This window comes from Phyllopteryx taeniolatus, chromosome 9 (assembly GCF_024500385.1).
Source record: "Phyllopteryx taeniolatus isolate TA_2022b chromosome 9, UOR_Ptae_1.2, whole genome shotgun sequence".
Lineage (NCBI taxonomy): Eukaryota > Metazoa > Chordata > Actinopteri > Syngnathiformes > Syngnathidae > Phyllopteryx > Phyllopteryx taeniolatus.
Window position 1 is genome coordinate 18666430 of NC_084510.1, and position 21737 is coordinate 18688166.

General features: G+C 40.2%; 2 protein-coding genes across 5 annotated transcripts; both read left to right on the plus strand.

Moving 5' to 3' along the window:
- Positions 1-4007, plus strand: emc3 (ER membrane protein complex subunit 3). Its single transcript, XM_061784639.1, has 9 exons — positions 1-204; positions 394-553; positions 658-715; positions 1456-1549; positions 1878-1982; positions 2098-2179; positions 2257-2336; positions 2415-2497; positions 3827-4007. Exons 2-9 carry the CDS (start codon positions 399-401, stop codon positions 3953-3955), a joined length of 786 nt encoding a protein of 261 aa, XP_061640623.1. The 5' UTR covers positions 1-204; positions 394-398; the 3' UTR covers positions 3956-4007.
- A 147-nt stretch (positions 4008-4154) lies between these two features.
- usp4 (ubiquitin specific peptidase 4 (proto-oncogene)) lies at positions 4155-21272 on the plus strand. 4 transcript variants are annotated; one of them, XM_061784631.1, is made up of 23 exons: positions 4155-5643; positions 6115-6425; positions 8206-8333; positions 8438-8568; positions 9067-9193; positions 9282-9427; positions 11150-11211; positions 12561-12713; positions 13337-13454; positions 13534-13707; positions 13776-13934; positions 14740-14964; positions 15640-15723; positions 15843-15937; positions 16018-16200; positions 16280-16506; positions 17383-17604; positions 17698-17768; positions 17833-17948; positions 18028-18177; positions 18646-18749; positions 19798-19886; positions 20014-21272. In XM_061784631.1, exons 1-23 carry the CDS (start codon positions 5521-5523, stop codon positions 20134-20136), a joined length of 3321 nt encoding a protein of 1106 aa, XP_061640615.1. In that variant the 5' UTR covers positions 4155-5520; the 3' UTR covers positions 20137-21272. The 4 variants fall into 4 exon arrangements, with proteins under 4 accessions (XP_061640615.1, XP_061640616.1, XP_061640617.1 ...); XM_061784632.1 differs by having other exon boundaries at positions 12561-12707; XM_061784634.1 differs by lacking the exons at positions 4155-5643; positions 8206-8333 and having other exon boundaries at positions 6288-6425.
- The last annotated feature ends 465 nt before the right edge of the window (positions 21273-21737 follow it).

Genomic DNA, 21737 nt, shown 5'->3' on the forward strand with positions numbered 1-21737 from the left:
TACCGGTCAGGAGGATACATAGCAATTAGATTCATAGCTCCTCACACAACGCAATGGCATTAAGCGTTTGTCAAAGCTCTGACATGTTTTAACTGATAATTCGACTGCTTTACAGTTTGTGTATTCCACGCAGGGGAAACGTCACTCGTGGTGTGCGCCACGTCAAGAAAGCAACCCTGACCGCTCACCAGAAAGGAAAGAAAGGTAGTCGGTTGGCTAATGTTAGCCTATCACTAGCATCGTATGTCATTTACGACGCTGGTTGCAAGCTTTATGCACCAGCCATGCTGTAGTTCACGGGTATATGATGATTAATAACCAACAAGAACTACAATTGATGTCTTTGTGTATGTGAACGCTTGGTGATGGTATCTCTTTGATGATTATTAACAGGCTGAATGGCTGAGCCAGAGCTCCTGCTGGACTCCAACATCCGACTCTGGGTGGTGTTGCCCATTGTCTTCATCACCTTTCTTGTCGGGGTCATACGTCACTATGTGTCCATTCTTCTTCAAAGTGACAAGAAGTTGACTTTAGAGCAGGTGTCAGACAGGTGAGGCTTTTCAAGCACTTCGAGGATAACAAACACCTGCTGTTCATTTCAATACAATACAGGACACATAAGAACAGAGTATCTGATATTCATGTTCATTGCAGCCAGGTCCTCATTCGGAGCAGAATCCTCAGAGAAAATGGAAAATACATTCCTAAACAAGTATGTATTTTAGTATGTGTTGTACATAAAGTATTAACACACACCTGCATACCTGGGTATATCTAATGGTGTCAAACACTGTGCTTTTCCAAAGATAATAGTGCTCACATATAACAATATGCTGTGCAATATGGACAGATGACCAAACTATATTTTATGACCAATTAATGCAGAAATTGAAAACATTTGAAAGGATACATACTTTTTCCTCCCACTGTAAATATTTACTGTACTTATAGATATTTCGAGGTTACGGATGGAACACGAGCTAGTTTGCACAGCGACGTAAGAATATGTTAAGGCAGCAGAAAGTTACCAACATACTTACTGTTTTTCCATTTAATTGTTGTATATTTATGGTCTAGAAGTGTTTTTCATCCACATTTACTGTATTTATGATTTTACTACTGCATTGGCTTACATAGATTACACCGCGTTCTGACTTGTGTACAAATCCGGCCTGCGTGGCTGCCTTAAGAATGTAACTGTCGTAAACTTTTATACCAACGTATTGAAAACACCTCTCAGTATGAGTTAAGTTTCAACCTCCCAAAAATATGTTTTTATTTGTATTTTGGGGGAATACTATTCGTATTGTAACAGCCGTATTGAAAACACTTCTCAGTATGAGTTAAGTTTTAACCTCCCAACAATATCTTTTTTATTTGTATTTTGGGGGATACTATTTGTATTGCAACAGCCGTGTTTAACCAAAATACATTCCCCCCCCCTTGTCTTAGTCCTTCTTAATGAGGAAGTTCTACTTCAATAATCAAGAGGATGGATTCTTCAAGAAAACAAAAAGAAAGGTCGTTCCGCCCTCGCCAATGACTGGTAATTAAAAGAAAATGTTTTAACCATAATTCAGAATGATTATAGAGTTTTGTTGTTTTACAATTATTGTATCTAGTCTAAAATTAATTATTGTCTACAGTAGAACATAATTTGTTCCACACTCAAGCCATCATAAAACCTTTATTAACTGACAAAATGGATGGATGAATTATTTATATATGTTCATAACTACTATTTTAGAGGTGGTACCTCTGAGATTGAGTTTGTTAGTTTAGCTGAACTTTTACTATGAACATGGGGGGGGGGAAAGAAGTTTTCCCTTTAAACATGAGAATATATTGTTTAAGATGCTTATTGACTCTGGCAGATCCGAGCATGCTGACAGACATGATGAAAGGAAACGTGACCAACGTGCTTCCCATGATCTTGATCGGAGGCTGGATCAACTGGACCTTTTCGGGATTTGTAACAAGTAATGATTTTTAAATTGTATACAGTATGTGACACTCTCACACATGACTATGTGTGTATTTTACTACAAGACGTGACGTTGTCTACAGTGAGCGCTCTGTGCTTCATTCATGCAGCTAAGGTCCCTTTCCCTCTCACTCTGCGCTTCAAACCCATGCTGCAACAAGGAATAGAACTGCTGTCACTGGATGCTTCCTGGTAAGCATTCATCATCAGCGATCAAGACATTTATTGTAATTGTCATTTGTTCTATGTGTGTGTTTTTGACAATTCAGGGTTAGTTCAGCATCATGGTACTTCCTGAATGTCTTTGGACTGCGAAGCATGTACTCGTTAATCCTTGGCCAGGACAATGGTAATGCATCTACTTAGGTGAAAATCTTGTGTGTGGTGTCAAAATGTGATGTTTTTGTAATGTGCTGCTATCCTCCAGGTGCAGATCAGTCAAGGATCATGCAGGAGCAGATGAGTGGGGCTGCCATGGCCATGCCTGCAGACACAAATAAAGCTTTCAAGGTATATACTAAGTTGTTATTTAATCTCCTAGAAAGTTTGATATTGCATCTTAAGGTGTTATCCAATTTAATGTAATGACCACACTCCTCCCCTAGGTTTAAATAATCTTTATACATAAATCTTTGTCATACCAGCACCTGACTCATTTTTCTTCGCCCCAAATGTTATGTTTTAGCTAAGACAATCACAGATAAGAACTGTAAATTACACACAAAAAAACATGTTTAAAAAAAGCAATTAAAAATGAATAAAACAATAGGAATTTCCTATAATTTAAACAAATGTAGTGGAACCTCCAAAGACCCCAGAATTGAATTTAAAAATAAATAAAAAATTCCTAGAGAAAATATCCATCCATTTAATTTCTTTAGCTCTTGTCCTTATTAGGGTTGTAGGTGAAGCCTATCCCAGCTGACTTTTGGGCAAGCGATTAGGTACACCCAGGACTGGTCGCTAGACCATCGCAGAGCACAAAGAGACAACACATTCACACTTACACTCTCACTTATGGGCAACTTAGACTTAGCGACGTGGCTGAACACGACTGAGGTGGACCATGGAGAAAAAACAAGTTTGTGACTATTGAGATACGAGCTGTCATTGGGCCAATTTTTTTTTACTTTGACATGCTATACTTTGAGATGCTATACTTTGACATATTTAAGATACAAGCTCTGTATGATGGCAGTGAATGCAACTCACTTAATAAGCAGCACTTTGGCTAATGGTGAACAATTCTTTTAAAAAAAAAAAAATGCTTCAAGCTGGTTGTTACCACTCCCAGTTGAAGTTTGGTATCAAACGAAATTAAAACAAGGAGAATTACACATTGTGTATTTAAAACAACTTCACACACACATAGCTTAGCCGTTAGTCCGCTATCTTAATGGTAATATTGAACTAACGACCATGTCTTCATCCACTGTGAGGAGCTGAGATGAGCTCAGCCCCTATGAACAGTATATTTGTCCGTCTGTTTTTGGGGATGCTGTAACAGATTAATGGCATTGCCATACATGTGTGGTCATGGAACAAATTAAACTCGTCGTGTCTCAAGTTACCACTGTAATACAATAATAATTACAGGGTCAAACTACCAAACAGGTGTGAAAACAAGTTAATTCCTATTATGTTACATCTACTGTATAGTCTTCTCTTAACAGTTGTTGAGGCTGGTCCTTCTTTAAAAAAGAAAAAGAATAGTTTGTTTCTCGCTGAACTGTGGTCCCATTAGGCAAGTTGAGGTCTGGCACAGTGTCATGCATGACAGTAGTTCAAACTCTAGGAGGGTTGGGGTGGTGCTTTCATGGGATGTTTCCTTCTTTCCAGGCGGAGTGGGAGGCCCTGGAACTGACTGACCATCAGTGGGCACTGGAGAGTGTGGAGGAGGATCTCATGAGTATGGAGCTGGACTTTGACAGCATGTTTAGCAAGGAGCTGCCCACTGGTATCTTTTGAGGCCCTAATAGTTTCTCCTGCTAGGGGGGTTTAAATGCAGGGATTCCCCCCCCCCCCCACAAAAAAAAACACTGAGATAGGATAAATCCCTCCCTATTATGCAATGTTTACATTCCCTTTTTTGTTTTCCAGGTCCTTTTTCTGTAAGTTGTACTAACTTCTCATGACTGACTTAGAATGTCTAGCAGAAAACAAGTCATGTTTTTGCATTATAATTGGCTTGCAAATTACACTACTCACAAAGAATTAAGCATATTCAAGAGCTGAACAGCAAAATTCACAACAGATGTTTTATCCATGAATGGACTAATACATTTCCCAGTTCAATTACAATTGAATTTAAACAGTCTCTCCATCATGCTGTTAACAATTTAACCTTGAGACAAGGCATTCCCTAAAATTGAACAACAGTAGCTCGCCAACAGGATGTTCTCAGAGGGAAGTGGCCACTGAGTTTAGAGTGTAACAAAGTGTCATCAGCAGGTTGCAACTGAAATACAAAGAGACTAGAAGAGTCACAGAAAGGCAATGACGTCCTTGGAAATTTAGTTTGATTCATGTACCAAACATCTAGGAATTTTGCTGTTCAGCTCATTATTAAAGAACAGAAAATTGTGCAAAAAGTACTAAAACATTGAAAAGTTAGACATGTGCATTGAAAGGTTTAGAGAAGGTCAAAGGAATTTCACCTGTAAAGGTTATAGTGCATTTTAGGTTCATCCTGAAATTTCACCTAAGAGTCAAACATCCCTAACTTTTTGTGAGTTTTGTTTGTCATAGTAAAGCCCGATAGGTTAAATAATGTGAACAACTTCATATTTCATTGTATTTCATGTGCAGCTAATGTTGCTATTTTCATCTGCACCATCGGGTTAAAAGTACAACTTTAGTTTTTCAATGATGTTTAATTTAATTACTCCTTTGTTAGATTGTAAAGCTTAAGAAATGACTACTTGATGGCACAACAACCAGTGTTTGTGCTAGATTGATTGAATTATTATTATTATTTTTGGTGTAAAAGGTTTATTTTGTTTTGTAACCCTCCTTTGTTTTGTACAGTAAAACCTGCTTTGACTAAATAAGTGGTTTCATTTGTTAGAATTGAAGGTGGTTAAGAGCGATATTTACTCTGTTACTTTTACTTTTTGCATAAATTGTACTGGTCAGAGTAGTTTTATTTTTGGTAAGAAGAAATGCTACATTCTGCTTGCTACTTATTTTTATCTTCAGGTATTTATTATAAATTGTGCAATCTATTTTGGTTCGTTAGAGATACGTCACGAGCTCCACCAATCCAATGTAACTACTTGTAACGTTTGACTCCATTTGTCCAATCAAACCGAGCCAGGCAATCACATGACTGCACACGCTGCACCCTGACCCCACAGCGATGTAATGTATAATTTCAAAGTGACTCATTTATGTGAAACATGGCAGCAATCTACTGTATATTTACCTTGCAAATAGGCTCTCACTCACCCGCAAGTGCGACCTGAGTTAGGATGAGCGGTACAGGCACAGTTATGGGTACAGGTATATTAAATGGATTGATGGATTGATGGACTATGACAAGCGTAGCATATGTCATGCGCTATCACCGGTGTCTGCCTAAAAATCTTGGTATTTCAGCCTACAAGTATTCCATTTGGAACTTGAGAAAAGATGTGGTTTTCTATCATCTCTGTCTGGTGAGACTTTTGTGCTGTTTAGATCATTTGGAATTCGAGAAAAGACGTGGTTTTCTATCATCTCTGTCTGGTGAGACTTTTGTGCTGTTTAGATCATTTCTTGTGGCTGAATTTGCCTCATGATCTGATTTAAAAAAAAATATATATATCTGGAGTTGCTCACCAGTTACTCAGTACTTGCTAGTCCAGCCCCCCCTCACCCACTGGGTAAACAAATATTTTGAGTACTTTTTACGCTTCCTCTAGTCATGTTATTCTAAAGTAACAGTACTCTTACTTGTGTACATTACATTTAGATTATTGTTTATAGTGTTCTCTCAAGATTGTGGTCTATGGATTTTAAATTGTAAGAATTGCATTTGCACTTGAATAACAATACGTATAGGCTCGTTCTTTGACGTGAGTCAAATCGGAGTTTAATTAATGTAAAAAGCGTGACGTGTGGAGAAACTGAGAATCTTGCTGGCACAGTGTGTCTGTGTGTGGTGTCGAGGAGGGGACGACATCGGAGCTACGCCGGGCCGGAATGCAGCAGCAGCAGCCCCTTTGCGCCTCGCAGCCACCGTAGACGAAGAACGCCCTCCTCGCCCCAAAGAGCTTCCCTTCTTCCAGCCCAGCGCTCTGGACACCGGCACACTCGCTTTCACGATGGCCGAGGGAGGCGGACCCGACTCGGGCTGCTCGGCGGACTCTGACTCGGAGATTACAGCCACATCCACGGAAAACCAAAAACAGATTATCGGCTCACTCCTGAAGACCACGCTGAGAAAGGGCGACGAATGGTGAGAAGAAGCCAGGGGCCGACTTGGGGCGCCTCTGATAAGAAAGCCATTCGCTAAGCTCCAAACCGGAAATGCTAACATGCTACAACAAGGAAGCTAATACTGCTTAAGAGTTACTACTCTTTAAAAAAAAAAGTACAAAATAAAAAACGTTCGCCAGTTCTGTCATGCTAATGTTTGACGTTTGATCGCTTTTGCTGCTAGGTAGCCCATCTCTTTTAAGTTTTCTCATTGTTGCTTTGCGTTTAGTCATTGACACTGGACATTTAATAGCTTTTGTCAGCAAATAGCTCAGTAACACGATGGCTACTACTGTATAGTATTTATTTAAATGTTTCTATTTGGATTCAACGCGTTTCGTCTTCGGCTGATGCAGTGGATCACTCGCTGCTAGAACGGGCCCTGTTTTCCGCATTCTGGGTTCAACCAGCAGTCTGTTGTTCGGTTAGTTGGGAAGACCCAGAACCGTTTTAGCTATTTGACAGGACCATGCAGCACTGTCATTTCGTGTTGTCGTGTGTAATAGTGGGACAAGGTACAGTTAAGACTGCCCCACCCTTTATGGTGTCTTGTTAAAGAATTCTAATCCATCAGTCAGTTATTGGTTGTGTCAGCTCATTTTATGTAAATTGAATCCGTTGCATGTCATTTATGGTAACTTCCGTGGTTGTCCATCAGCTACTTAGATAGGGCTTTGTCGGGTTGCACCGATACCACTTTTTGTCAGACCGTGTACGACTACAAGTACTTACATTTGAGTACTTGCTGATCATGCCATTACCTCTTGCAAGTGATTACAATGTTTTTTTTTTTTTTAAATCAAATATTGTTCAAATACAGAACACAAATCTTTCCTGAAAGTGGAATAAGTTTCATTCAAATGTTATACTTATTAGGTTTACCACTTGTCATTACTAACTGCATGTTTTACTCATATTAGGAGTTACTTTATAAACAGAGTACATTAGAGAAGAGACGAAGAAGAATGTAGTCTGGTGCGTATAAACAAGTAGAATATATGGATGCCATGTTACCTCGGTGTGTTAACTTCAAAATAAAGTGAGTAAAAGGAATGGTTAAGACTGCTTCTTGAGAATACCACAAGCTATACAATAAAACTATGACAGCTGTAGTGATACTTTATCACACCATCGCTTATATCCCTTTATTGGTGCTGTGTGTCCTGTTCCCTGCAACTTTGTGACGGGAGCTCAGCTGCCTCTGCTATAGCTGAGCAGAGTGTTGCGGAGCAGGTGACGGGGCTCGCGAAACTCACTGCTGGTCAGGCGGTAGCCACCTCTGTCACAACCAGAGTAGAGTTTAGTTTAGTTGTCTAAAAGTGCTGGCATCTGTGTCCTTAAAGTATGTGGACATTTTTACAAGTACCGAGTACTATACTGACGTACGGTATCAGCACTGATACCAGTATTGGTATCAATGCATCCCTAGGGCTTCAATGTGACACTCTTGTCAAATAAATGGGGAAGTGTGGGATTTTTCATATGACCTTCATTTTAATTCTACATTCCAGTTTATGGATTGCTATCTTTCCATGTGATTTCCCACAAGCAAGGTTTTTAACTAAAGCAGATTGAGCATGGGGAAGCGTGCAAGGGATTCAGTGAGAGATGTAGATATCTGCATATGTCAAGGCGTGTCCCAGTTGCATAATATTCAAGCCATATATTTCCTCATATTTTTCCCCCTTGAGTCCTTGCTTGATATCTAAATCAGATATGTGCCAGTATGTCTTCAATACAGCAGTTTTCCCCCCCTACAGGTATCTAGTGGACAGTCGCTGGTTCAAACAGTGGAAGAAATATGTAGGCTTCGACAACTGGGACATGTACAATGTTGGAGAACGTAGCCTCTATCCAGGACCTATTGATAACTCGGGCCTGTTCGCCGGTAAACCTATCACTTGGTCATAGCCTCTTATTGCCTTTTAGAACAGTATTTAGAAAAGTTTCCATTATCACATCTTCATTCTTGTCATTTTCACCTTCCTAAAGACCAGGACAAACAGGTCCTGAAAGACCATCTTATAGATGAGCTGGACTATGTCCTTGTACCCACTGAGGCGTGGAATAAGCTCGTCAGCTGGTACAGCTGCCTGGGTGTCCAAAGACCCATTGTCAGGAAGGTAATTCTATTTTTACTTTACTTTAGTTTTGTAGGCGGCACGGTGAGCGACTGGTTAGAACATCTGCCTCACAGTTATGAGGACCGGGGTTCAAATCCCGTCCCTGCCTGTGTGGAGTTTGCATGTTCTCCCTGCGCCTGCGTGGGTTTTCTCCAGGCCCTCCGGTTTCTTCCCACATCCCCAAAACATGCGTGGTAGGTTGATTGAAGACTCTAAATTGCCCGTAGGTGTGAATGTGAGTGTGAATGGTTGTTTGTTTATATGTCCCCTGTGATTGGCTGGGAACCATTTCAGGGTGTACCCCGCCTCTCACCCGAAGATAGCTGGGATAGGTGCCAGCACGCCTGCGACCCTAGTGAGGATAAGCGGTACAGAAAAATGGATGGATGAATAGTTTTGTACTTTTACTATTTATTTCTTCATTTTACTTTCACTTATTACTTTCGCTTTCACTTAACTAAAGTATCAGTGTTACTCAGCACAAGTGTTCCCCCCCAGGTTGTTGAACATGGCATGTTTGTCAAACACTGCAAGGTGGAGGTCTACCTGCTGGAGCTGAACCTTTGTGAGAATGATAACATGGACAATGTGGTCACTCGTCACTTCAGTAAAGCTGACACTATTGGTGAGAGACTTCCCCAGAGGCTTCAACTAGCCATGAAGAGTGATCTGTAGGTGGTGCCTTTTCACTAAATACTATTATTTCTTTCCAGATACCATAGAGAAAGAGATGAGGACACTATTCAATATTCCACAAGAAAAGGAAACAAGGCTCTGGAACAAATATATGAGCAACACCTATGAACAGCTGAACAAGCCTGATAGCACAGTACAGGATGCTGGCCTCTTCCAGGGGCAGGTATTTTAAACCCTTTTTATTCAGTTCAGCCATTTTCTGTATACAGTGGTGCCTTGACCTATGAGTTTAATTCATTCCGTGACCATGTTCTCTGACCACTTGTATCACAGATCAGCATTTCCCGCTGCAATGAATGCAAGTCTCATAATCTGTTGCACCCCCACAAAAGACATCAACAAAACATTTTGTCACATTTCCTAATCGAAAAAATAGCACTGTACAATATTGTATTTTATTTTAAAAAAAATGTAATCACAATTAAATATAATGTTAAGAGTGAAACCATTTGTGGATCATAATTTCATGTTTCAATGCCAATTGCCATTGTGCTCCATCTAGTGTGTGTGCCTTGGCCACAAGGGGAGCAGTATAATTCTGACATGTAAACTACACAAATGTTTCATATATTAGTAACTCAGTAACTTGCAGTAAAAGTAGTCGTTTTTCGCAGATCTTAAAGAATATATGCCTGTGAGTATTGTTATATTGTCCTTCTACATGTGTTGGAGCACAGTTTGCGTGCAAATGTCTGATGGTTATAGGGTTATATGTACTGTAACATCGATGCCGGTTTCTTCAGCCCGCGTCTTTGGTTAATTTTTATTTTTATGCATTGTGTGTTAGCATTAAGATACCTGACTTTTGTAAGTTATGTGGTTTGGTTAAATACACAATGTCTAATTGTCTTTGTTGTATGTTTAAACTTCAACTGGGAATGGCAATAAACAGTTTGAAGCAAGCAAGCACCTAGCCTCTTTTGAAGAATTGTATACTATCTGCTGCTTGTGAAGTTTACTGCCACCATTTAGCACTAATGACAAAAAAAAATTCCTCGCAACTGGAGATAAAAATAAAAAAAAAAAAAATCGGCTGAGCGGTGGCTCATTTCTCGGAAAACAAAGGCATTGGACAAAAAGTGATGAGGGAGCCAGTTGGATACATCCAAGCTGAACAGTTGTCTGGGGATGGAGACGGATGTGAAACGGATGAGTCACCATTAAACAGACCAATACACTTGTTCAAGCACAATGACTGATGCACAACACAAAAGTTGCTATTCATTGCAACAGCTCCATTGTTCAGTCTTCTGGATGAAAGTCATAAATAGCAACTTCATGTGCTTACATTTTAATGTTGGTTTTCAAAGGTTTGAAAAGCACAAAGGACTATGAGGGCCACACTGAAATGAAAAAAGTAGCAAATTATGAAAAAAAATAGTGGTAAGGTTACAAGACTAATTGTTGTCAAATAATTACTGGATGAGGAGCTTTTAAAGTACTTCACATGACTGACCAAGTAGTTTAGTTGTTAGTTGGAAAGACAAAATAAGACAAACACTACCTGAAAAAGCTATATGCTTGTATATATTTGTATCAATGCCATTTATCAAAGCACTAAGGTACTGGACAAGATTGAGAACTGCTTGAAAGTCTGATCTTTGTACGCATGTATGAACGAAAAATAGTTTTGTACAAGTATTTAATCCCCAGTAAAACATACTTGCAGCCAAAAAGCGTAATCATATTTGGCACAAATACTACAGTACATGCCCAGAATGAACCAAGGTATAAAAATAAGTGAACGTACGGCTCATAACACAATAATAACGTTTTTAAGAAAAACACCATCACTGGTGTATGTATAAAGGTTGAGGTGGAGACCACTTGAGAGGAATAGATTTTCTACAGTCTTGGATTTAATACAGCTTCTTTGTCCCCTCAGGTGCTTGTGATTGAGCGGAGGAATGAAGATGGAACGTGGCCCAGACAAGCCTCTCATCCCAAGTAACGTAATTTCTCGTGTATGATGTGCACCCATGTATAATACGCACCCCCAAAGTTGACCTCAAAATTCTGGAAAACCCTTCTACCTATGTATAATGCATTTTTTCAATGCATGATTTTGCTTCTACACATTTTGCTTCTACCAAAACATGAAGTATTATCTGTATTTTGTTAGTTTTTTTCAAATAATTATTCTGAAGTGAAGCACTTTATTTGAACACGTAATCCCTTTTTTAAAATTTACTAGCTCTTATTTTGAAATTCATAGCCCTCCTTTTATTTAGTAAATTAGAAAACACACCGTTGTGCTCATATGTTTGATTACCCAGGCAGAATTTGTAAGATGGGTTCAATTCTGGCGGCACGGTGGCCGACTGGTTAGAGCGTCAGCCTCACAGTTCTGAGGACCCGGGTTCAATCCCCGTCCCCGCCTGTGTGGAGTTTGCATGTTCTCCCCGTGCCTGCGTGGGTTTTCTCCGGGCACTCCGGTTTCCTCCCACATCCCAAAAACATGCATTAATTGAAGACTCTAAATTGCCCGTAGGCATGACTGTGAGTGCGAATGGTTGTTTGTTTCGATGTGCCCTGCGATTGGCTGGCAACCAGTTCAGGGTGTACCCCGCCTCCTGCCCGATGACAGCTGGGATAGGCTCCAGCACGCCCGCGACCCTAGTGAGGAGAAGCGGCTCAGAAAATGGATGGATGGATGGGTTCAATTCTTTAAAGAAAACATGAAGGATCAGGCAAAGGTTTTATTTTAATGGGATTCAAATTAAAAGGTCAAGCATTTCAGAAAAGCATTATCATTAAACAAAACATAACCATAAAGAAATTAATGATGGTTGTTGTTCAGTCATCAGTCATATTTAAAAAAAAAAAAAAAAAAAAAAAAAAAAAAAAAATTCACTAATTCTGTTAGTGTATGTAAACTTATGAGCACAACTGTACATATATGAAAGTCATACGTATGTCAGTGTATGTAAACTTATGAGCACAACTGTACATATATGAAAGTCATGCGTATCTTTGTCATATTGGAATAAAAGTGTAGGCTACACTTTTTTTATAACCACGAGGTGGCTATGGCATTTTGGAATTAAAGTGTACAGCTTTTTCATAACCACTAGCTGGCAGCATACATTAATAAAATGTGAGCGTTTCCCCCCCCCCCCCCATTTTCCCCTTATACCCATGTATATACCCACAATTGACTTTTGACAATTTTTTTGGGGGGGGAAATGCACATTATACACGAGAAATTACGGTAAGTAAATATTAATAACTTTTCATCCTTTTTATGAATCTGTATTTTCTTTGTTCCTTATGCATGTTTTAATCTGGTTCACCAGATCCAGTACAACCCCATCTAGGACTTTCACCACCTCCCAAAAACTGTCCTCCAACTCGTCAGCTAGTATCTCCCCAACAATCATCAATGGAAACAGCAGCTGTGGGGCTGGTTACACGCTCAACAACAGTGCCACGGCTGGCAGCAGGCATGAGTCTGTATCTGACGTAACACTCATTCACCCAAAGTTTTATATATACAATTCATTGTATAGAGTAGGGGCAACATGGTGGGTTAGCAGTTAGTTGGTCTGCATCACAGTTCGGACTTCGAATCATGGCCTTCCTGTTTGAAGTTTGCATGATCTACCTATGCTAGAGTGTTTTTTTCCAACCTTCTCCAGCGTTCAAAAATACACACGTTAGGTTCATTAAAGACTGAATTATCCATAGGTGCGAATGTGAGTTTGTCCGTATGTGCCCTCCGATTGGCAGGCAATCAGTTCAGGGTGTACCCCACCTCTCAATGTCAGCTGGAATAGGCTCTCGCCAGGTATAGAAAATGTATGGCTGTATAGTGTACTGATGTGTGTTATACATTTACAGTTAGTGCTTCGCTAAGCGTTAAATCAACAGTAGTGTTGTCGTTAGTGTTGTTGTTTTAATTGTCGATTTTGTGCCCTGCTCAAAGAAACAAATGTATGTAAAGAAAGTTAACCAATGATTGCATATCGAGGCACAGGGTGTCTGCAATTAAAATAGTTGTTCTGATATTTGGATGTCTTCCATTTTCTTGAATCGTTGTTTTTGACAGTAATGGTGATTGCTCTTCCAACAGACTGGGGGGTTATAATTCCTACAGCTCCTCCTACAACTATAGAGAGTCCCAGTCCCAGCCTGGTTTGTGTGGTCTGAGTAATCTAGGCAACACGTGCTTCATGAACTCTGCTCTCCAGGTAAACTTAACTGAAATTTGTTTGTGTACTTCTTGTTCACATAATTCACCTTGTATTTTTTTGTGTTTAATTCTCACAGTGCCTGAGCAATGCGTCGCCGCTCACCGAATATTTTCTCAACGACCAGTACGAGGCCGAGATTAACCGAGGCAATCCACTGGGAATGCGAGGCGAGATTGCGGAGGCCTACGCTGATCTAGTGAAGCAGATGTGGCTCAGCCACAGCAGCTCTGTGGCCCCACGCACCTTTAAAGTATGCCGTCAAAAACAACCTTTATATCGTCAGACAAAAGGATCTAAAATCCACATTTTTATTTTCAGACACAGGTTGGGCGCTTTGCTCCCCAGTTTTCAGGCTATCAGCAGCAGGATTCCCAAGAGCTGTTGGCCTTCTTACTTGATGGGCTTCACGAAGATCTGAACCGTGTAAAGAAGAAGCCTTATCTGGCCCAAAGGGATGCTGAGGGCCGTCCCGATGAGGTACAGAAATTAAGCCATGCCTTATGTTTTGCTAATAAAATGAAAAATCCCCCTTTGTTCACACATGTAGGTCCGTCGTCAAGCACTTATTGAGTTTTGAATCACACATTTGGTCCTGGTTCACTGGTTCACCCTACACCAGAAGTTGCGCACTAAAAAAAGCAGACTGCATTAAAGTGGATATTTGGAAAATTGATTTTTTAATTGCTAGTATACAAATAGTTTGGTCTCTGGAGTGCTTGGCGATGTATCCGCATGGATCTTCTACATTATTTGACAAAGTGTAATTCAGAGACCCAGTGAAGTTGTACCTCCACAAGGAACTGTGGCCACTCACTTTGTGGGTTGATAGGTTAAATTAGTGAGTGGTAGCTTCAGTTGCAGTCTGGACGTGGAGAGGTGAACAACTGCTCTGGAGTCTCAAGAGTCTCCAGAAGTCTCCAATAACACCACAAAAAGTTAGTAGACTTGTTGCTCTTTTTGAAAAATAGTAGCCAAAGGCGTCAGGAATGTGGCTTAGTTGGGAACACTGAGTAGCGTTTGCGACTCAGTCCTGCAATGGCTGGTCTCTGCCCCTGGTCATCGAGGTAACAAAAGCCATATTCTGCATTTGGAAGAGACAGACCCACATCCCCAGACTGGGAGATTTCTATCAGTGTCAAAAGTGTATGTTAATTGTGCTGTGTTCCTTTGTATTTTTTTGACAGCAGACAACTTGAAACTGTTTAAAACAAATGGTATAGAATCACTCCTTTAAATAATTCACTAACTCCCCAAATTACAGTTTTTCTAAACTTCACTCCAGATTGTCGCCACGGAAGCCTGGAAAAACCATCGCTTACGCAATGACTCTATCATCGTCGACATCTTTCATGGCCTCTTCAAATCCACTCTGGTGTGTCCGGAGTGCTCCAAGGTGTCTGTGACCTTTGACCCCTTCTGCTACCTCACTCTGCCTCTCCCCATGAAGATTGACCGAAATATGGAGGTTGTCCTTGTGCGATCAGATCCACAGTCTAGACCCACAAAGGTAAGCTGTTTTACAGAACTTATAGGCTTCCCACATGTGCATGAAAATTATTTTTAATGATGGGAATGCCTTAATTTTTGAAGAAACTAACACATACTAGCTACTTAATTGAATAGTACACTTGCTGTAAAATAAGTCGTATGAAAATCTATCTTTAATACCACTTGTCCTTGTTAGGGTCAGCCAATCTCAGCTGACTTTGGGTGAGGCAGCCAGCCAATAGCAGGGCACATATAGATATAATCATTCTGTCTCAAATTCAAACCTATTTGTTAATTTAGGGTCGTCGATGAACCTAATGTTCTTGTTTTTTGGAATGTGGGAGGCATCAGGAGTACCTGGAGAAAACCCACATAAGTACAGATAGAACACAGATAGATAGAGCAAACACCACACAAAAAAGCTGGAGTTGAGATTGGAACACCAAACCTTAGAACTCTGAGGCAGATGTGCTAATCACGGGGCCTCCGTACTGCCTACAAATGAACATAAACTGTTTTTTGTTGTTGTTTTACAAATAGAATACTTTTTTTTAAAAAATAATTTCAAATATGTATAGTAGTGTAAGAAAGTACTCAAAAATTTCTCATATATGACCTTAAAGTATATCCACTTTGTATAAGATTGTGTGGTTCAGTGCTTAATGTTTCATTTCAATTTCTTTTCGTGTGGCAGTATCGAGTTGTGGTTCATAAACTGGGCACGGTGATGGAGTTGTGCAGCGCCTTGTCCAGACTCTGCGGAATTCCTCCAGAAAATGTTAGATATTACACTTTACTCTGAAAGTCAAGTGGGCTCGAAACTATTAGATTCATTATTTTATTTTTGAGTTTAAACGGAAGCTCTGTCTGCTAATGTTGTGTTGTATGTCTTTTTAGATGGTGGTGGCCGATGTTTATAATCATAGGTTCCATAAAATTTACAGAAGGGACGATGGACTCAATCAAATTGTGGATAAAGATGACATCTTTGTGTAAGGCTTTTTCTTGATCAGACAATTCTTGTGTGTGTACATTATGCTTGACAGCATGCAGATGCTTTTGTCCGCCGCAGGTATGCGGTGCAGGAGGAAGACAGCGAGGCGATGAACCTTCCAGTCTATTTCAGGGAGCGACATTCAAAACACGCCGGAAGCTCCTCCAGCACTATGCTGTTTGGCCAGCCTTTACTCATCACTGTGCCTCGGCAAAACCTCATAGCAGACGTTCTTTATGATAAGATCCTTCAGAGGATTGGGTGAGAGGCCACTGATAACGAGAAATGGTGGCCTGGGTGTGTCTGTCACTCAACGAATATGGTCTATCTCCTGTTGCAGGCGCTATGTAAAACACCCACAGAGCGTGGGGAGTGAAAGCAGAGCCTCAGCTTCAGCCACCTTTGCCAGCTACAGTCAAGTTCCTGAATGTTCCACGTCATCCAGTGCCAATGCCAGTCTTGGTGGCTGCAGCAGTCCCCTGTCGGACGGAGCCTCCTGCAGTGCCACCTCCAGTAACGGCAGCAACCACTCAGGGACTTGCACTGAAACCAACGGCATATATGATGGTCAGTGGCTAACTTGGCTCCTGTCACCTTATGGCAATCATCGTTGTAAATGGGAATGGTGGTTGACTATTTCCTAGATTGGCTATGGGGAAAATTAATGGAATAATGGATCATACTACTTATATTAATTTTTAAAAGCAGAAAATACAGATACATTTGTTGCCTCGATTCAATCGTATTTGTAAGTGTTAAACCAATTGTAAAAAAAAGATTATTCCAGAAATTCATTTATTTATTTTATTTTATAGTTTATGTATTTGTATTTTATTTATTAGATTTCTAGTTATTATAATATTATTATTATTTTTATATATATTTATTTTGTATTTTTATGCTTTATTATTATTATTTTGTAAATTATGTATATTATATATATATATATACTTATTATATAGTGGCTGGTGCTTGCTCAAAGAAACCTCACATCAAACACAGATAACACTGTTTACTGGTTCTTGTTGAGAAATGTGAGCATGTCAAAATGAACACAATCTCGTGACAGCCAGTCCAGCGTGAACACCGTTGAGATGTCGTGATAAATGACGTAGATTAGCTAATCCCAGTCTATGTGTATAGCATTCCAATCAAATAAACAACCAACCATTCGTACCTACGGGCAATTTAAAGTTTTCAATTAACCTACCATGTTTTTGGGATGTGGGAGGAAACTGGAGTACCCGGAGAAAACCCACGCAGGCACAGGGAGAACATGCAAACCACACGGGCGAGGCCAGATTTGAACCAAGGTTCTCAGAACTGTGAGACAGATGTGCTAACCAGTCACCCAATGTTCCACCTATTTTTTTTTAATTTTATCATCCTTAATTAGATCGATTTAAAAAAAAAAAAAATTTTTTTTTTAATAAATGTTCCCAGGGGAAGAGGAGGCCATGGACCACCAGGTGACTCCAGAACCACAGAACGGCCAGTCCGAAGAGGAGGAAGAGGAGACGTCTGATTTGGAAAACGGGACAAAAGAGGACGAAACCAAGGCCAGCTCCCTACCGGCCAAGCTCTTTACCTTCAGTGTTGTGAACTCTTATGGGACAGCCAACATCAGCCCTCTGCCTTGTGACGGAAACGTGCTCAAACTTAATCGTCAGTGTTTTTTTTTTTTTTTTTTTTTATAATTCCACTCATATTTTTTGTATTTTAATAGCAGCTTGTTGTCATTTGACTTGATCTGTGCAGCGCATTCCACTGTGGCTATTGACTGGGACTCTGACTCCAAGATGATGTGTTATGATGAACAGGAAGCAGAGGTTAGAGTTTTTGTAGTTTTATTTTGTGTATTTGACCTACGTGTCAACATGATTTATTCTTCAGGCATATGAGAAGCACGAGAGCATGCTCCAGCCCCAGAAAAAGAAAGCCACTGTGGCTCTGAGAGAATGCATTGAGCTCTTCACAACCATGGAGACGCTTGGCGCTCATGATCCATGGTAACGCGCTGCTGTAACCTAATTGTTTTCCTCTCTCCCTTCCACTAACATTTTATATTTCCACTCGTTTTGCTTTCAGGTATTGTCCCACGTGCAAGAAACACCAGCGGGCCACTAAAAAGTTTGACCTCTGGTCATTGCCTCGTATCCTGGTTGTTCACCTGAAGCGCTTTTCTTACAACAGATGCTGGAGGGACAAACTGGACACAGTGGTAGATTTTCCTATCAGGTATGCAGGTGGACTCTGTCAATGTGGATGTCATTTTTGAGAAAAGGAAATACCCAACAAGTATTACGTTTGGTCCGGCCACTAGATGGCTCTGAACCCAAACTGACCTTAATCCGAAAGAGTAGTAGTACTTTACAGAAATGACACCAACCCTCCCTGAAAAACAATGGGCCCTTGTCTTTATTGTCGTCAGCTTTGTGTACCTAACCTTCAGATGAAGCAACCTTTCAATTGTGCATGAATCACAATGATAAACGTTTAAAAAAAAAAAAAAAAAAAAAAAAAAAAGAAGTGGTGCAGTCCATTTCCTCTTTTGACCTCATAGAGGAGGAACTACACACAGAAAACATTAAAGTCCTGTTCCGAAATGCTGACTCATGCTTACTACAGATGGATGTAGTGTTCTGACATTTCACTGACACGCTGAATAACAATATGTTGTTGTCATGTCGGGTTTTTTTTCACCAGGGATCTAAACATGTCAGAGTTTTTATGTGACCCCAAGGCCGGGCCACACACGTATGACCTCGTTGCTGTGTCCAACCATTACGGAGGAATGGGAGGAGGTCACTGTAAGTCATGCCATTCATTTTCATGTTATTTCTCAACCACTTTTCCACAGTATGGTACCAACTCTGCTAGCTGTGACCAAAACCACAGCTGGTTGGTCCTTGGTTGAGCAGATTTTTCATTGTTCTAAGTAAACACAGGCTAACATTAGCTCTGCAATATTATACTCCACTGTTTCTACTTTGTTGCAGCAATCTTTTTTCTTGCTGTGCTCAGTTGCCTCTGAAATAAAACAGCCACATGATGAGAAGTAAATACAGCAGAGACCCTTGTTCAGCTGTTTTTTTTTTTGATAGCGTGTCTTATTCAGACTATAATGACAAAGACCCTGTTCAGTGAATTCAGAGATTTGTTTCTAAATACATTATACAAGTTTGGAGAATATTGCTAAAAACGTGCTATGACTAAGAACTATGTGTTACTGAATTGTGGAGATAAAAGTTAGTTTTTCACCATCTCAGTTTTCCTGATTTTTTTTTTTAATAATTAAAAAAAAAAATTCTTTTTCTTTTGGTGGGGGTGGCTAAAACAGGGCCTAGTGACGCTTTTCCATTATGAGTCCCTTCTCCCCCCACTATGCAAGGTTGTTAACGCTGTGGTGTATCATATTTAGAATACATTTATTTTCACTTGGCAGGGACTTTAAGGCTAATTGCACAAGTACGTAATTACATTTTAAATAGTTTTCCTCACTGAGTGGTCAAAAAAGTATAACCCATCCACATGAAAAGACATTCTGGCTGTCAAGCCCATGCCAAACTAACAAATGTTGATAGTCCCCTACAACAAGGTCATTTTAGCCAATCAGACGTCTGAAGAAAGTAATTTTTGGAAAAAGCACAACAATGCTAACTTCAGGAAAAGAGATTTGATTATTTATTTAAAGTAAAGTGGATTATAACCATTCCTTCTGCGGATATGATAGGCTTAAGCAAATTTCTCTGCCAACCAGCCGTTCAGTGTTTCCTGTAGTTTTTTACTGTTGCGTGTGGTTTGCTAGTGAAACGAGTGCTCAGTTACCATAAGCTAACGCTTGCCTCTGTCTGACAGACACGGCTTACGGCAAAAATAAGGTGGACGGAAAATGGTATTATTTTGACGACAGCAGTGTGTCGTCGTCCTCGGAGGACCAGATTGTGGTAAGCTTCTTCCCTGTTCCTCATACAATGCAAAGTCTTGAATAGCTTCCGCCTCCATCTGATGCTCTCCAGCCTCGGTGTCAAGTGTCCCCGTTTTTGTAACCCTACCCTTGCCGTCCCCTCGCAGACTAAAGCGGCCTACGTGCTGTTCTATCAGCGTAGGGAAGAGGAAGGCCTCACCAAAACGCAGCCCTCCGCCTCGCTTGGAGGAGACCCCGACGCTGCTGACGACCACATGGAATTAAACTGAATTAATGATGGCAAGCAGACACGCAGACGCTGCTTTATTAACAAAGACTATCAAAGTTATCCCCACCAGAACAATACCCACTTTGATTTACGTCTACGTTGTCAACCGACCTGAGAGAACAATAAGTAAAGCTAGTTAATTAAGAGGAGAAACATGGTTGCTCTGGATGAACAAATGCTTGTTGCCCTCCACAAAGCAGTAAGAATATCTTCTAAAAGCCAAATCCGAAGCTCGTCTCAACCAAAGTGTTCCGAGGTATGTATGAAAGTCAGTTTCGATGAGCGTGCTGTAAGATTTCAACTCCACTTTTTACGGACATTACTTAAGCCAAAACGAGCCGCTTGTCCCCCACACACACAACTTCAGTGAGTTGTGATCACGCTACAAAAAGCGGCCTTTAGGATGCAGCTACTGACTTATAAGGAAGCACTTTGACTTCTTCGTGAATACAACATCTACCTGCTTCTGGTGTATGAGTCTGGGCATACATCATACATTTGCTGACCTGTTTTTGCAAATGGCTTGTGATAAAACCTGTACATGAATGCAGCTCTGTATTGAAATGGCTACATTGTTTGATATCTTTAAAGCACATCGAGTTAGGAGACATAAAATAGTGCTTTATTCAAGAAGATTGATCCTCCTGGTCAGTCTGTATATCACCAGATGGAGGCAGGGCTTGCAGCATCCAGTCAATGATCTTACTCCACTGTCCTAGACTGAATAGATACCCGTTATATCCTACTAGTCTCTATAATAAACAATCTCATTAAGCACAGCTAGTGGATGTTGGATTGTTCTGCTGATTATATAGCACTTACGGTTTTAGTAGTGGCGGTTAAATGGCTGCTTGCCATCATGTAAATTGTCTTTTACTGGGCAACCACCACTGCTATCCGTACGCCACTGACATGTCATATATGTAATGTTAATTTAACAGCTAAAACACAGTGATTTTGGTTTTGGGTGACCGAATCCAAAAGGATCCAGCATAACTAAAGAGATGTAAATAATCACACTATTTTAAATAGGTGTAAACATTCTTGTTCTCATATTTATCATGCTGATATCTACAGGATTTGTTTTTAAATGGAAACTCTTTGAAGTCAAACTACAATAAAGACTGGATGCCTCAATGATATGTTTTTTTGGAATCAACGTGCTCCCCAAAAATTGACACCCAAAAGTGACAGCTCAGTGAGCGTAAGGATTAAGTCCAAAAGTGTTATGCCTTTTCTTTAGCATTTTTGTCATGCCACCACAGAAGGTAGGTATACAATGAGGTACAATGTGTAATAATTGAACCACAAACTGCAACAAAGCAAAGGGTCGAACTGCTCACTCAGTACAATATGAGCAATGTCATTATCAATTACGTTACGTTTACAAGCAGATGTTAAATGCAAATAGCATTGCTATGAAAACACCTCCATTTTCTGTCTTCATAATTTGTATGTCAAAGGGTGAGTTTTCTTTTCTTTTATGTTAACTTGAGTGGGCTAACTTGTGGTCATGGTCACAGATTTTTCAGATGTCGAGTTAAGATGTATATGTTAAAATAGGTACTCTAATATGACAAAATAAGTCATTTTGTGTTAAAT